At 43.2% G+C, this 14064-nt stretch overlaps 1 protein-coding gene across 3 annotated transcripts in view; it reads left to right on the top strand.

The window, feature by feature from the left end:
• The window catches only part of drp2 (dystrophin related protein 2), a 254344-nt gene extending 245268 nt beyond the window's left edge, over positions 1 to 9076 (top strand). For all 3 annotated transcript variants that reach the window (XM_052488310.1, XM_052488312.1, XM_052488311.1), the window contains 4 exons: positions 2553 to 2802; positions 3752 to 3869; positions 4155 to 4238; positions 4485 to 9076. In XM_052488310.1, the coding sequence (XP_052344270.1) occupies positions 2553 to 2802; positions 3752 to 3869; positions 4155 to 4238; positions 4485 to 4504 (472 nt within the window). In that variant the 3' untranslated portion in view covers positions 4505 to 9076. The remainder of the gene's footprint in view (positions 1 to 2552; positions 2803 to 3751; positions 3870 to 4154; positions 4239 to 4484) is intronic.
• The last annotated feature ends 4988 nt before the right edge of the window (positions 9077 to 14064 follow it).

The following is a 14064-nucleotide window of genomic DNA, read 5'->3' on the forward strand; positions in this document are numbered from 1 at the left end:
GCTTGGTTACTACAATGGTCTTGTGTCTGGTCTTACCAAGAAAAACATTAATTGAGAACGCAGCAGCACCTGTGCTAACTAAGACTGCACACATAACACCTATTTTAAAGTCCCTTCATTTTTTGCCTGTTAGTTTTACAGTGGATTTTAAAATTGCTTTATATATTTTTAAAGCACTATGTGGTCTTTTGCACCTGAACACATGTATCATATTCATTTAGGATATGTGCCCGGTCGGTCCCTTAGATCCTCTGGCACTGGTGTTTGAGATGCTCTAAAACATTTTGTGACGATGCCTTTTGTCAGCCCTGAGTTAGTTTTGGTTGGTGGGACCTTCAGTCATTTAGCATACATACAGGAGCAAATAGGGTTAAGAGCCTTGCTCAAGATTGTTCACTTAGGGGGCTCAGGGATTTCAACCAGCAACCTTTCGGTTACTAGCCCAACAGTCTTAAGCGCTAGACTACCTGCCACCCATTGTAATTATTCGCCCACCTCCTCATGCCTTTTGCACACAACGTATATAGACTCTTTCTTTTCTTTTTTTCTACTGTGTTATTGACTTGTTTATTGTTTACTCCATGTGTAACTCTGTGTTGTTGTCTGTTCACACTGCTTTGCTTTATCTTGGCCAGGTCGCAGTTGTAAATGAGAACTTGTTCTGAACTAGCCTACCTGGTTAAATAAAGGTGAAATCAAAATAAAAAAGTACTCTGGTCGAAAGTAGTGCACTTAATAGTTTGCCACCTCGCTGCAAAATGTTTTAATGGCCTCCTCTTGACAGTGGAAAGAAAATGCTTTGTTTTAAAATTATTTTCCTGCAATTCTACACATTTTGCCATGGGGCGGCAAGAACTTTGTAAGTTTATAACAAAACCATTTTTTTTTGCAGTTTTAAAGCTAATTTCCTGCAGTTCGACACATGTTGTATTGACTTATGCCATGTTAATATGATCTGAGTTTGGAACCACCAAGACTCTTCCTAGAGCTGGCTACCCAGCCAAACTGAGAAATGGGGGAGAAGGGCCTTGGTCAAAGATGTGACCAAGAACCTGATGGTCACTCTGACAGAGCTCCAGAGTTCCTCTGTGGAGATGGGGAAACCTTCCAGAAGGACAACCAGCTCTGCAGCACTCCACCAATCAGGCCTTTATGGTAGAGGGGCCAGACGGAAGCCACTCCTCAGTAAAAGGCACATGACAGCCCACTTGAAGTTTGCCAAAAAGGCATTTAAAGGACTCCCAGACATGAGACACAACATTCTCTGGTCTGATGAAACCAAGATTGAATTCTTTGGCCTGAATACCAAGCGTCTTTCGTTTTCATCTGGAGGAAACCTGGTGGTGGCAGCATCCTGCTGTTTTGGCAGCATCGTGCTGTTTTGGCAGCATCCTGCTGTTTTGGCAGCATTGTGCTGATTTTCAGCGGCAGGAACTGAGAGAAGTTAGGTTGAGGGAAAGATGAACGGAGCAAAGTACAGAGAAATCCTTGATGAAAGCCTGCTCCAGAGCACTCAGAACCTCAGACTGGGACGAAGGTTCACCTTCCAACAGGACAACCCTAAGCACACAGCCAAGACAACGCAGGAGTGGCTTCGGGAAAAGTCTCTGAGTCCTTGAGTTGCCCAGCCAGAGACAAGACTTGAACCCGATAGCTGTGCAGGGACACTCCCCATCCAACCTGACAGAGATTTAGAGGATCTGCAGAGAAGAATGGGAGAACCTCTCCAAATACAGGTGTGCCAAGCTTGTAGTGTCATACCAAAGAAGACTCGAGGCTGTAATCGCTGCCAAAGGTGCTTCAACAAAGTACTGAGTAAAGGGTCTGAATACTTATGTTAATGTGATATTTCTGTATTTTTTTCATTTATACATTTGCACACATTGCTAAAAACCTGTCTTTGCTTTGCCATTATGGGGTATTGTGTGTAGATTGATGAGAAAAACATGTACTTACTCAATTTTTGAATAAGGCTGTAACGTAACAAAATGTGAAAAAAGTCAAGGGGTCTGAATACTTTCCGAATGCACTGCATGCCAGGAACCGGCCCTGCCTTTAGTCACTGTGATGCTGGCCTTTGGAACAGCCTGCCAGAGGATCTGAGGGCCTCAGAAATGGTAGACAATTTGAAGAAAAAGGTGAAGACATACTTTTTTAGCTGCACTTTTACCTACGGTGCTTTAGGTTGTCTTAGCCATAGTGCCATCTTCATTTATTTATAGGTCTTTCGCTGTATTCTCATGTCCACTGTTATTTTACTGTTTTACTGTCTAAAAAAAAGATTCTCGTCTGTCTTAAATGTATATTTGTATAGAAAACGTTTTGTGTTATCTTTCGTTCCTTTTATAATTATATTTGTAAACTACTTTGAAATGAATGATCTTTTAGAAATGTGCTATACAGTGGAAATAAAGTCATTGAGTTATACGCACTACGGCGCTCACACCATTTACTATCATAGCCTATTGTGGACAGTTTTGTGTGTCAGTGAAAACTCCCAGCTCTTTAAAATGCTGTCTGCTGATGTCTCTGTCCTCTCTCCTATTCCCCAGGGTGCTGCAGGGGGAGTGGCGGCGGCTGAAGTGGAGGCATGAGGAGGCGGCGGCGGCGCCCCAGCTGACGGAGGGAGGTGAGGGTGTTCCGGGATCTCCCACGGAGGGCCAGCAGGACGAGGAGCTCCTGGCCGAGGCAAGGGTCCTCCGGCAGCACAAGACTCGCCTGGAGACACGCATGCAGATCCTGGAGGACCACAACAAACAGCTGGAGTCCCAGCTGCACAGGCTACGAGAGTTACTGCTGCAGGTAGAAAAGGAGGAAGGGGAAAGGAAAGTGGAAAGAAAGAGAAGGGAAAGAAAGGAAGAAAAAATATGGCTTGGAAAAGAGGCGAGGGAGGTGAGGTAGAGAACAACTATAAAGGCTTAAAACTGCAGGTACAGAGACAGAAAGGGAGGGGAGCTGATGAGAGACTGAGGGAAATACCTACGGTAAGGAGAGAAAGAAAGAGGGGGATAGACTCAAGAGGGATTAAGAAGCAGGGCGATAAAAGGAAGCAAAAAAGGGGAACAAAGAGAACTGAGAGAAAATAGGACACTGCTGTAGGAGAATATGAATGTGTGAATGGGGGAATAGAGAGAGGGGGAGGAAGGAATGGAAAGATCATGTGTACTGCTGCAGTAGAGGGAGAGTGAGAAAGAGAGACAGAAAGCCATTTCCTCAGGTGAAAAGACTTGGAAATTGGGGATAGAGAGAGGAGATTGAAAGAGAGACTGGAGAGATGGTTCATTTAGTGGAAAGAGGGGAATGGGATTGGGAACAGCGGGACTGAGTACCAAGAATTCTAAAGCTGAAGATTTGAACTTTCTCAACACTTCCATGAACCTCTCATATCATATAATGCCTTTCAATCCCTTCTTAAGAAATGTTAATGCGCGTAGATTCTTGATTTCCTTCAGTCTATTGTTCCAATATGAAGTGGTGGAGTGGGTGTGGGCAAGTCAACTGTCAGTGTCAACCGTTGTGTTTTCATCTCCGTAGAAAATAGATTTTCCTTTGTTCATTGTACAACTAGGTCTGAATCCCCAGCCAACGCAGCCTTCAGTTTCCCTGGAACACTTTGACTTATTTAGTGCGTCTACATGTTTACTGTGTCCTTCAACCCCAACCAACACATTCCAATGACGTTTGTGCTTTTCCGAAGTAGCTGTCGATGGGAATTTTGTGGTGATTGATGACACTATTTACTTTCCACCAGCCCAAAGACGATTCGGAGGCCAACGGGTCGGAACCTTCGTCCTTGTCATCTCCGGTGTCAGGGGGAGGCCGTCAGGGGGACGGACCCAGTAGAGAGACCACAGACACAGAGGCAGCAGGTGAGCTACTAAGGCAAATGTTCCCTAATATTAGGTCCGGTCTAGTCTGGGTACCAGTCTTTTTAGCTAACATTCAACTCCGTGCCATTCTTGTAATTTTCATTTGAACAGAGACCGCAATCAGGCTAGGTCCCACTGGTGGGGTTGCAAGTTCCAAGCGATTCCTGCTGGATTATTGACTTTAAAATATGTATTTGTTCAATTAGTGGGCCATAACAACATTGGAATGAGATGATCGAGTGTTGTTGTCACTCATCTCTCTCCGTGTGATGCTGTGTGTGACAGGAGATGGAGATGAGGATCATGACACAGTGCAGCAACTGCAGGAGGTCATAGAGCAGCTGAGAAACGTCTTCCCTTCAGAACCTGGTGAGTCTCTGACCCTACAGACCTGAGACAGACACGCCACAGATACAACCATTTACTTGTGCACATCAAGGTAGTGAGTCTTCTTCCAGCAGATAGAAGAAGCAGGGTATGTACAGTTTCCTAGCCTGATCAAAAACCCATATTAGCCTGCTGAAGACCCACATAGAGTACTGGCCATTCTGCTTGTTTTTCTAAAAATTCATTTTGACCCTTAATTGCCACTTTTCCCCCTCTCTCCTCTTCCAGGAACCACGTCACTCATCTAACCCAGGGCGACGCTTGGAGTGCAGAGTGATGCCTGGTGGGATGCCTGATGGCCCGTGCCCCATATAGCTGCCGTCAAAGGGACAGAGAGTGCACCAGGTCCTTGACCCATACAGCAGCTTACCCAGAGCTGACCCCTCTCCCTCCCTCTGGACCTCTGTGCACTAACCACCCCTGTGGGAGCCAAAGGCTAACCGCTAATGCTAACGTCCAGGCCCGGGCCAAGCACTATGCTAACAAGCTATGGCTAATGTTATGCTATGGCTAAGCGGTGCAGCCAGACACTGTGTTAACCAGCTAAGAAGGCTAAGGAAGCTAACGGCTAACGTTAGTAGCCCAGCCAGGCAGAAATAGTTTTAGCTAGCTAATCCACTACTGGCTAACGCTAGCATCCCAGCCATGACACTGTGCTAACCAGCGTCCGTGTAGTCGTCCGAATGTGTGACGCTTTATATCCATACAGCACAAGGACCTTCCACAAAAAGGACTTTTACACAATGCAAAAATGCGTGAGGATTTCCATCATGTTTGTTCTATCCAGTAACTGTGTGCGTTTGTGTTTTTCCTGTTTTCTAATGCGTTTCAAATGTCTCTTTCTTTTTTTTTACGAGGCGTTCATGCGCACCACTGTTGACTCGATTTGGGCCAGGCTGGCTGCGTTTCATGCGGCTGTGATCAGGCGGCTGGGGCAGGCGTACCCAGAGCAAAGCAGAGCAGATTGCCGGGGAGCCAGCGGGACCCACAACAAGCTTATTGACTCTGTGGGACTGACACATCATCAGTAAAACCCTATGATTTATTTAAGACAGCCAAAGTGCCCGCCAGCGCACGCAGCGCTGCCTCTGTGCACACAGCTCCTCTAATCTTCCCAAACGGGGATGCCTGTCGTCTCTCTCGCATGGCTCCCCGCTCTCTCTGTCACAGTGAGTGCACATATCACACACGCGCAGACACACGTTGTTTCAGATGAACTCTCATGCTGTATTAACGCACGTACTCATACTCGGATTCATATGGACGTTCATATCGCACACAGTAGGAATACACACCTATAAACACGTGGAGACGCACATACGCCTACACTCACAGCTGCAAACTTTTGTGAAAAGAAATCGGTGACGAAAGAAGGGCTGTGTTTTTGCGTCTCTCTGTTCAGGAGGAGAGTCTCGAGACAACGCCGATATGTGTTTAGCTGAGAAAGAGTCTAGCTTTAAAGGCCTGGCCCTCCTCTGGCTCCTGCTGTGTGCACAGCAGAGAAGGCATGGTGACCCCAGTGCCCCATGTTGCTTAAACCTTTCAGGGGTACACAAATGCCTAGGATAGTAGGCTCTCGAGGCTGGCGGGGGGGGGGCTAACATCACACCAGGATCATGTGACACTCCAGACAGAGCACACTCTATTTGCCTTAAACCCAGACAGAGCCCGGCATGGACCAATACATGTGTTTTATGTTTCTGCCTCAAACATTATTAAATGGAGATCTCTCTCTCTCTCTCTCTCTGTCTCTCTCTCTCTCTCTCTCTCTCTCTCTCTCTCTCTCTCCTCCCCCTCTCCCTCTCTTCTTTTCTCTTTTTATGCTTGTGACTCATCCATTTCTGTATCAGATGTTAAAGTACTGGCTTACATATGCCTTTTTTGCCATTCAGTGTTTTCACAATCAGGGGAGGAAATTGCATCAGTTGGGTGTAGTGGGTGGATGTGAATGTCATTCAATGTCAGATGCTAGTTCTGTTTATGGGTCTGGGTTCTGTGGCATTTTGCATTAGAGGCATCAGAGAGCCTTTATGAGTAAGGACAGGGAAGACAGTGGGAATTGACAGAGCTAGAGCGGCCTAGCACCTGAGAGACTAATTAAAATGCTGGGGTCAAATAGGGCTTTGGAGGGAGGGAGGGAGGGAGGGAGGGTGGTGGGAATGTGATAGCGAAGTGGAAGGGAGACTCGGAGTAGGAGAGATCTGAGAGACCAAAGGAAAGGGGAAGAAAATAGTCTGTTTAGTGCTCCTGGGCTGAGTGGAGAGGAGCCATCCACTCTGATGTGCTTGCCACAGCAAATCTCCAAGAGACGGACTCAGACAGTAGGCGAGCGGTTTGCTAGAAAATAAAGAGGACAGATGCTCTGTTTTTTTACGAGGTACCACTTCCATAAAGTCCTTACACCCACAGTCGCAGGGAGCCATGATGTGAATAGTTTTGTATTCATTCAGAGAACATTCTGACCTTATTGCCAAGAACAGATTTCAGTTTGAATCCCATCCCAGTATTCGTTAGACTTTATCCCCTCCAGGCGCCAGCGTTCACATTTGACATCGTCGAGCTCCGTCGTGGCTGTCTGTTTGTTTTGCTGCTGTTGCTAGGGAACTGTACACTGTACAGGTTGAGAGTCGGCAAGGTGGGGCGCCGTTCATAATGGAAATGATAATAACCATATGGGGAAGAGAGGGCGCACCGATTCCATACCTGAACCGCCTTGTCCCCCCGATCACTCCTTTAACCACCCCCACTGAACAATGCCTGCTACTGTTCAGTGTTTAACTGGCATAGAAAGTCATTATCATTGACATCTGTTCTACCTTTGCCAAGGGCACCGGCATCCTTCTTTACAGGATCCAGGAACAAAGAATTGCTCAAGTGAAGATAAAAAAATACGCAACGCAAATAATGTTTACTCTTTGGAAACCTCTTTTAATGTGTTTTAGTTTTTTTGTAAACACACGTCTCATTACACATTGATGAGCCCCCTGAACATAGTTTTGGCTCTGAATATGCGAAGCTGTGAATGCATCACAACTCGCTCTCTGTGTGTGCAATTATGAACTACAGCGATTAGGCCTAGAAACCATATGTCATGTAGACCTATATGCCTTCAGAAACTGTTCACCCTTTTCCACATTTTGTTGAGTTACAGCCTGAATTACATTTAGATGTTGTGTCACTGGCCTATACACACAATACCCCATAATGTCAAAGTGGAATTATTTTGGGGGAAATGTTTACTCCACAATACTAACCTAAATGACAGGAAGCATTTACAGAATAGAAAATATTCCAAAACATGCGTCCTGTTTGTAATAAGGCAATAAAGTAAAACTGCATAAAAGGTGGTAAAGAAATCAAATTTATGTCCTGAATACAAAGTGTTATGTTTGGGGCAAATCCAACACAACACATCACTGACTCCCACTCTTCATATTTTCAAGCATGGTGGTGGCTGCATCATGTTATTGGAATGCTTGTCAATGGCAAGGACTCAGGGACCTTTTTGTTATTAGAAAAAGAAACGGAATAGAGCTATGTTTAGGCAAAATCCTATCCAGGTGTGCAAGGCTCTTAGAGACTTACCCCGAAAGACTGTAATCGCTACCAAAGGCAATTCTAACATTGACTCAAGCTGTGTGAAACTTAAATGAGATATTTTTGTATTTCACTTTCAATACGTTTGCTAACATTTCTAAAAACATTTAGTTCACTTTGTCATTGAGGTATTGTGAGTAGATGGGTCAGGGGGGAAAAGTGTGTATTTCTTATTCCACATTTTGTTGTTACAGCCTGTATAAGTCAAGGGGTATGAATACTTTCTGAAGGCTCTGTAAATGTTTTGTGTGTTTTGGACAATACTGGAGGTAGGAGAGAGTAGGTGGCATGAATGATAACACCACTGTAGCGGGTAGTTTGGCAGACTGATATAACGATACATGGAACAGTGCAGCAGAAAACTGTAGCTCTCCACTGTGTCCCTCTTACTTTAACTCCCAGAAGTCCATATTGTCTTTGTAGAGGCATTGTGTTACAGCCCATCGAATCCAAGCCTCTGTAAAAACACTACGTTATACGGCCCCACATCACGTCTCTCTGTAGTCATGTGATTATCCATCTGAGGCGTCTCATGTTTGAGATAAAAACAGTGTGTAGCTCGAACCATATTGGAGCTCTACAAGTAGTGTCCCGGGCTCCCCGTAGCGCCACCTCACGCTGGATACCAGTCCGATCATTTTCGGCGTGATTGAGAAGAAGCCCTAGTCGCCGGAGACAGAGACCGTTTAGAGGACATGGCCAACGGGTATCCCTGCTATATATAGTTGGTCAACCCGTTATAGAGCCCCGCTCATTGTTCCTAATGGCGAGACCTTCTGTGCATGCTGAGTTCAGGACACCTTGGCATCGTTACGAGACACAGGGAGGGTTGTTGGTGTTCTCGAACACGGCAGGGTTATGAATTACTTAACCTCTTATGGGAATCAGAGCTACGACGACATACACTAGCCTATTATACCACACAGCGACGCCCCGCCTCCGCAAAACACAGACTCATCTTTTCTATTCTACTGGCTTTTTTAAAGCAACGTTACTACGCCTCATTGCTTCCATTTGTTAATGACTAATGTGTCTGTCATTTACTTATTTGTTTATTTAAATGTGTACTGTACTGACATTCCTCCCTGTTGTTGTCCTCCCTATCGGTTTTTAATCTGTATAAATGATTGAAAAAGAAAGGCTTTTAATAACGAGTGGGTTACTGGCTGCTTTCTACTCTTTGTGTACAAAGAATAAATACAATTTGTATTTGTTATACACAACGTCTGCTTGTCTTTTGTGTATGCCACCAAGTATGACCTTGAATTGAATTATGGTAATCACCACATGATATGTCATGATCACATCAATGTCTTAATCACATCAATGTCTTGGATCACATCAATGTCTTAATCACATCAATGTCTTAATCACATCAATGTCTTAATCACATCAATGTCTTAATCACATCAATGTCTTAATCACATCAATGTCTTAATCACATCAATGTCATGAATCACATCAATGTCTTGAATCACATCAATGTCTTGGATCACATCAATGTCTTAATCACATCAATGTCTTGAATCACATCAATGTCTTGAATCACATCAATGTCTTGAATCACATCAATGTCATGAATCACATCAATGTCATGAATCACATCAATGTCTTAATCACATCAATGTCTTGGATCACATCAATGTCTTGAATCACATCAATGTCTTAATCACATCAATGTCTTAATCACATCAATGTCATGAATCACATCAATGTCTTGGATCACATCAATGTCTTGAATCACATCAATGTCTTAATCACATCAATGTCTTAATCACATCAATGTCTTGGATCACATCAATGTCTTGAATCACATCAATGTCTTAATCACATCAATGTCATGAATCACATCAATGTCTTGAATCACATCAATGTCTTAATCACATCAATGTCTTAATCACATCAATGTCTTGAATCACATCAATGTCTTAATCACATCAATGTCATGAATCACATCAATGTCTTGAATCACATCAATGTCTTAATCACATCAATGTCTTAATCACATCAATGTCTTGGATCACATCAATGTCTTGAATCACATCAATGTCTTGGATCACATCAATGTCTTAATCACATCAATGTCATGAATCACATCAATGTCTTGAATCACATCAATGTCTTAATCACATCAATGTCTTAATCACATCAATGTCATGAATCACATCAATGTCTTAATCACATCAATGTCATGAATCACATCAATGTCTTGGATCACATCAATGTCATGAATCACATCAATGTCTTGAATCACATCAATGTCTTAATCACATCAATGTCTTGAATCACATCAATGTCTTGGATCACATCAATGTCTTGGATCACATCAATGTCTTAATCACATCAATGTCATGAATCACATCAATGTCTTGAATCACATCAATGTCATGAATCACATCAATGTCATGAATCACATCAATGTCATGAATCATATCAATGTCTTAATCACATCAATGTCATGAATCACATCAATGTCTTGAATCACATCAATGTCATGAATCATATCAATGTCATGAATCACATCAATGTCTTAATCACATCAATGTCATGAATCACATCAATGTCTTGAATCACATCAATGTCATGAATCACATCAATGTCTTGAATCACATCAATGTCTTGAATCACATCAATGTCATGAATCATATTAATTGTCTTGATCATATCAATGTCATGAATCATATCAATGTATTAATCACATCAATGTCTTGATCACATCAATGTCATGAATCATATTAATGTCTTGATCACATCAATGTCTTGATCACATCAATGTCATGAATCATATCAATGTCATGAATCATATTAATGTCTTGATCACATCAATGTCATGAATCATATCAATGTCATGAATCATATCAATGTATTGATCATATCAATGTCTTGATCACATCAATGTCATGAATCATATCAATGTCATGAATCATATTAATGTCTTGATCACATCAATGTCATGAATCATATCAAATGAATCATGATCACATCAATGTCATGAATCATATTAATGTCTTGATCACATCAATGTCTTGATCACATCAATGTCATGAATCATATCAATGTCATGAATCATATTAATGTCTTGATCACATCAATGTCATGAATCATATCAATGTCATGAATCATATCAATGTCATGAATCATATTAATTGTCTTGATCATATCAATGTCATGAATCATATCAATGTATTGATCACATCAATGTTCTGATCACATCAATGTCATTAATCATATCAATGCCTGTGTATGTTTTACCTATTTCTCTTGTGTTTACTTTTGGACTTGGTAGAGGGGTGGATACTTCCAGTTAAGACCCCAGGCTTGGTGTTGCTTTCAACCTCTGATGGACACGGCTGTTCATCAGAACGCTTTCCCTCTGTTTTCCTACTTTAATCCATGCTGCTTTCCTCTGCCTCTCCTTTGTTAGGTCTGTTCATCTGTGTGTCTAACCTGACTCTCTCCTTTGTTAGGTCTGTCCATCTGTGTGTCTAACCTGACTCTCTCCTTTGTTAGGTCTGTTCATCTGTGTGTCTAACCTGACTCTCTCCTTTGTTAGGTCTGTTCATCTGTGTGTCTAACCTGACTCTCTCCTTTGTTAGGTCTGTCCATCTGTGTGTCTAACCTGACTCTCTCCTTTGTTAGGTCTGTTCATCTGTGTGTCTAACCTGACTCTCTCCTTTGTTAGGTCTGTCCATCTGTGTGTCTAACCTGACTCTCTCCTTTGTTAGGTCTGTCCATCTGTGTGTCTAACCTGACTCTCTCCTTTGTTAGGTCTGTTCATCTGTGTGTCTAACCTGACTCTCTCCTTTGTTAGGTCTGTCCATCTGTGTGTCTAACCTGACTCTCTCCTTTGTTAGGTCTGTCCATCTGTGTGTCTAACCTGACTCTCTCCTTTGTTAGGTCTGTCCATCTGTGTGTCTAACCTGACTCTCTCCTTTGTTAGGTCTGTCCATCTGTGTGTCTAACCTGACTCTCTCCTTTGTTAGGTCTGTCCATCTGTGTGTCTAACCTGACTCTCTCCTTTGTTAGGTCTGTCCATCTGTGTGTCTAACCTGACTCTCTCCTTTGTTAGGTCTGTCCATCTGTGTGTCTAACCTGACTCTCTCCTTTGTTGTTAACCTGACTCTCTCCTTTGGTCTGTCCATCTGTGTGTCTAATGACTCTCTCCTTTGTTAGGTCTGTCCATCTGTGTGTCTAACCTGACTCTCTCCTTTGTTAGGTCTGTTCCATCTGTGTGTCTAACCTGACTCTCTCCTTTGTTAGGTCTGTCCATCTGTGTGTCTAACCTGACTCTCTCCTTTGTTAGGTCTGTCCATCTGTGTGTCCATCTGTGTGTCTAACCTGACTCTCTCCTTTGTTAGGTCTGTTCATCTGTGTGTCTAACCTGACTCTCTCCTTTGTTAGGTCTGTCCATCTGTGTGTCTAACCTGACTCTCTCCTTTGTTAGGTCTGTTCATCTGTGTGTCTAACCTGACTCTCTCCTTTGTTAGGTCTGTCCATCTGTGTGTCTAACCTGACTCTCTCCTTTGTTAGGTCTGTCCATCTGTGTGTCTAACCTGACTCTCTCCTTTGTTAGGTCTGTTCATCTGTGTGTCTAACCTGACTCTCTCCTTTGTTAGGTCTGTTCATCTGTGTGTCTAACCTGACTCTCTCCTTTGTTAGGTCTGTCCATCTGTGTGTCTAACCTGACTCTCTCCTTTGTTAGGTCTGTCCATCTGTGTGTCTAACCTGACTCTCTCCTTTGTTAGGTCTGTCCATCTGTGTGTCTAACCTGACTCTCTCCTTTGTTAGGTCTGTCCATCTGTGTGTCTAACCTGACTCTCTCCTTTGTTAGGTCTGTCCATCTGTGTGTCTAACCTGACTCTCTCCTTTGTTAGGTCTGTTCATCTGTGTGTCTAACCTGACTCTCTCCTTTGTTAGGTCTGTTCATCTGTGTGTCTAACCTGACTCTCTCCTTTGTTAGGTCTGTCCATCTGTGTGTCTAACCTGACTCTCTCCTTTGTTAGGTCTGTCCATCTGTGTGTCTAACCTGACTCTCTCCTTTGTTAGGTCTGTCCATCTGTGTGTCTAACCTGACTCTCTCCTTTGTTCGGTCTGTCCATCTGTGTGTCTAACCTGACTCTCTCCTTTGTTAGGACTGTCCATCTGTGTGTCTAACCTGACTCTCTCCTTTGTTAGGACTGTCCATCTATGTGTCTAACCTGACTCTCTCCTTTGTTAGGTCTGTCCATCTGTGTGTCTAACCTGACTCTCTCCTTTGTTAGGTCTGTCCATCTGTGTGTCTAACCTGACTCACCTCAGCTACCTCTGAAAGTACCTCTGTGGCCTGCCGGTTAGGAAGGTCAGCAGTGGCTAATGGACTCCTATTGGTTGATTCGGATTGAATGGTACTGCATATTGTCTCATTGGTGCCTTCGTTCCTTGTGCAACCATTGTTTACTTCCTGGGGGGCAGTTGATTGACATTTAGCCTTTATAACAGCCTTCCCTGACACCTGAGCCAAATACATATAAACTCAGTTTTTCACAATTCCTGACATTTAATAATCAGAGTAAAAATTCCCTGTCTTAGTTCAGTTAGGATCACCACTTTATTTTAAGAATGCGAAATGTCAGAATAGTAGTAGAGCGAATGATTTATTTCAGTTTTTATTTCTTTCATCACATTCCCAGTGTGTCAGAAGTTTACATACACTCAATTAGTATTTGGTAGCATTGCCATTAAATTGTTTAACTTGGGTCAAACCTTTCGGGTCGCCTTCCACAAGCTTCCCACAATAAGTTGGGTGAATTTTGGCCCATTCCTGCTGACGGAGCTGGTGTAACTGAGTCAGGTTTGTAGGTCTCCTTGCTCGCTTGAAAGACCCATTTGCTACCAAGCTTTAACTTCCTGACTGATGTCTTGAGATGTTGCTTCAATATATCCACATAATTTTCCACCCTCGTGATGCCATCTATTTTGTGAAGTGCACCAGTCCCTCCTGCAGCCGTGCCTCACGGTTGGGATGGTGTTCTTCAGCTTGAAATCCTCCCCCTTTTTCCTCCAAACATAACGATGGTCATTATGGCCAAACAGTTGTATTTTTGTTTCATCAGACCAGAGGACATTTATCAAAAAATTATGGTCTTTGTCCCCACGTGCAGTTCCAAACCGTAGTCAGACTTTTTTATAGTGATTTTGGAGCAGTGGCTTCTTCCTTGCTGAGCGGCCTTTC

Source organism: Oncorhynchus keta, chromosome 30 (genome assembly GCF_023373465.1).
Source record: "Oncorhynchus keta strain PuntledgeMale-10-30-2019 chromosome 30, Oket_V2, whole genome shotgun sequence".
Classification (NCBI taxonomy): domain Eukaryota; kingdom Metazoa; phylum Chordata; class Actinopteri; order Salmoniformes; family Salmonidae; genus Oncorhynchus; species Oncorhynchus keta.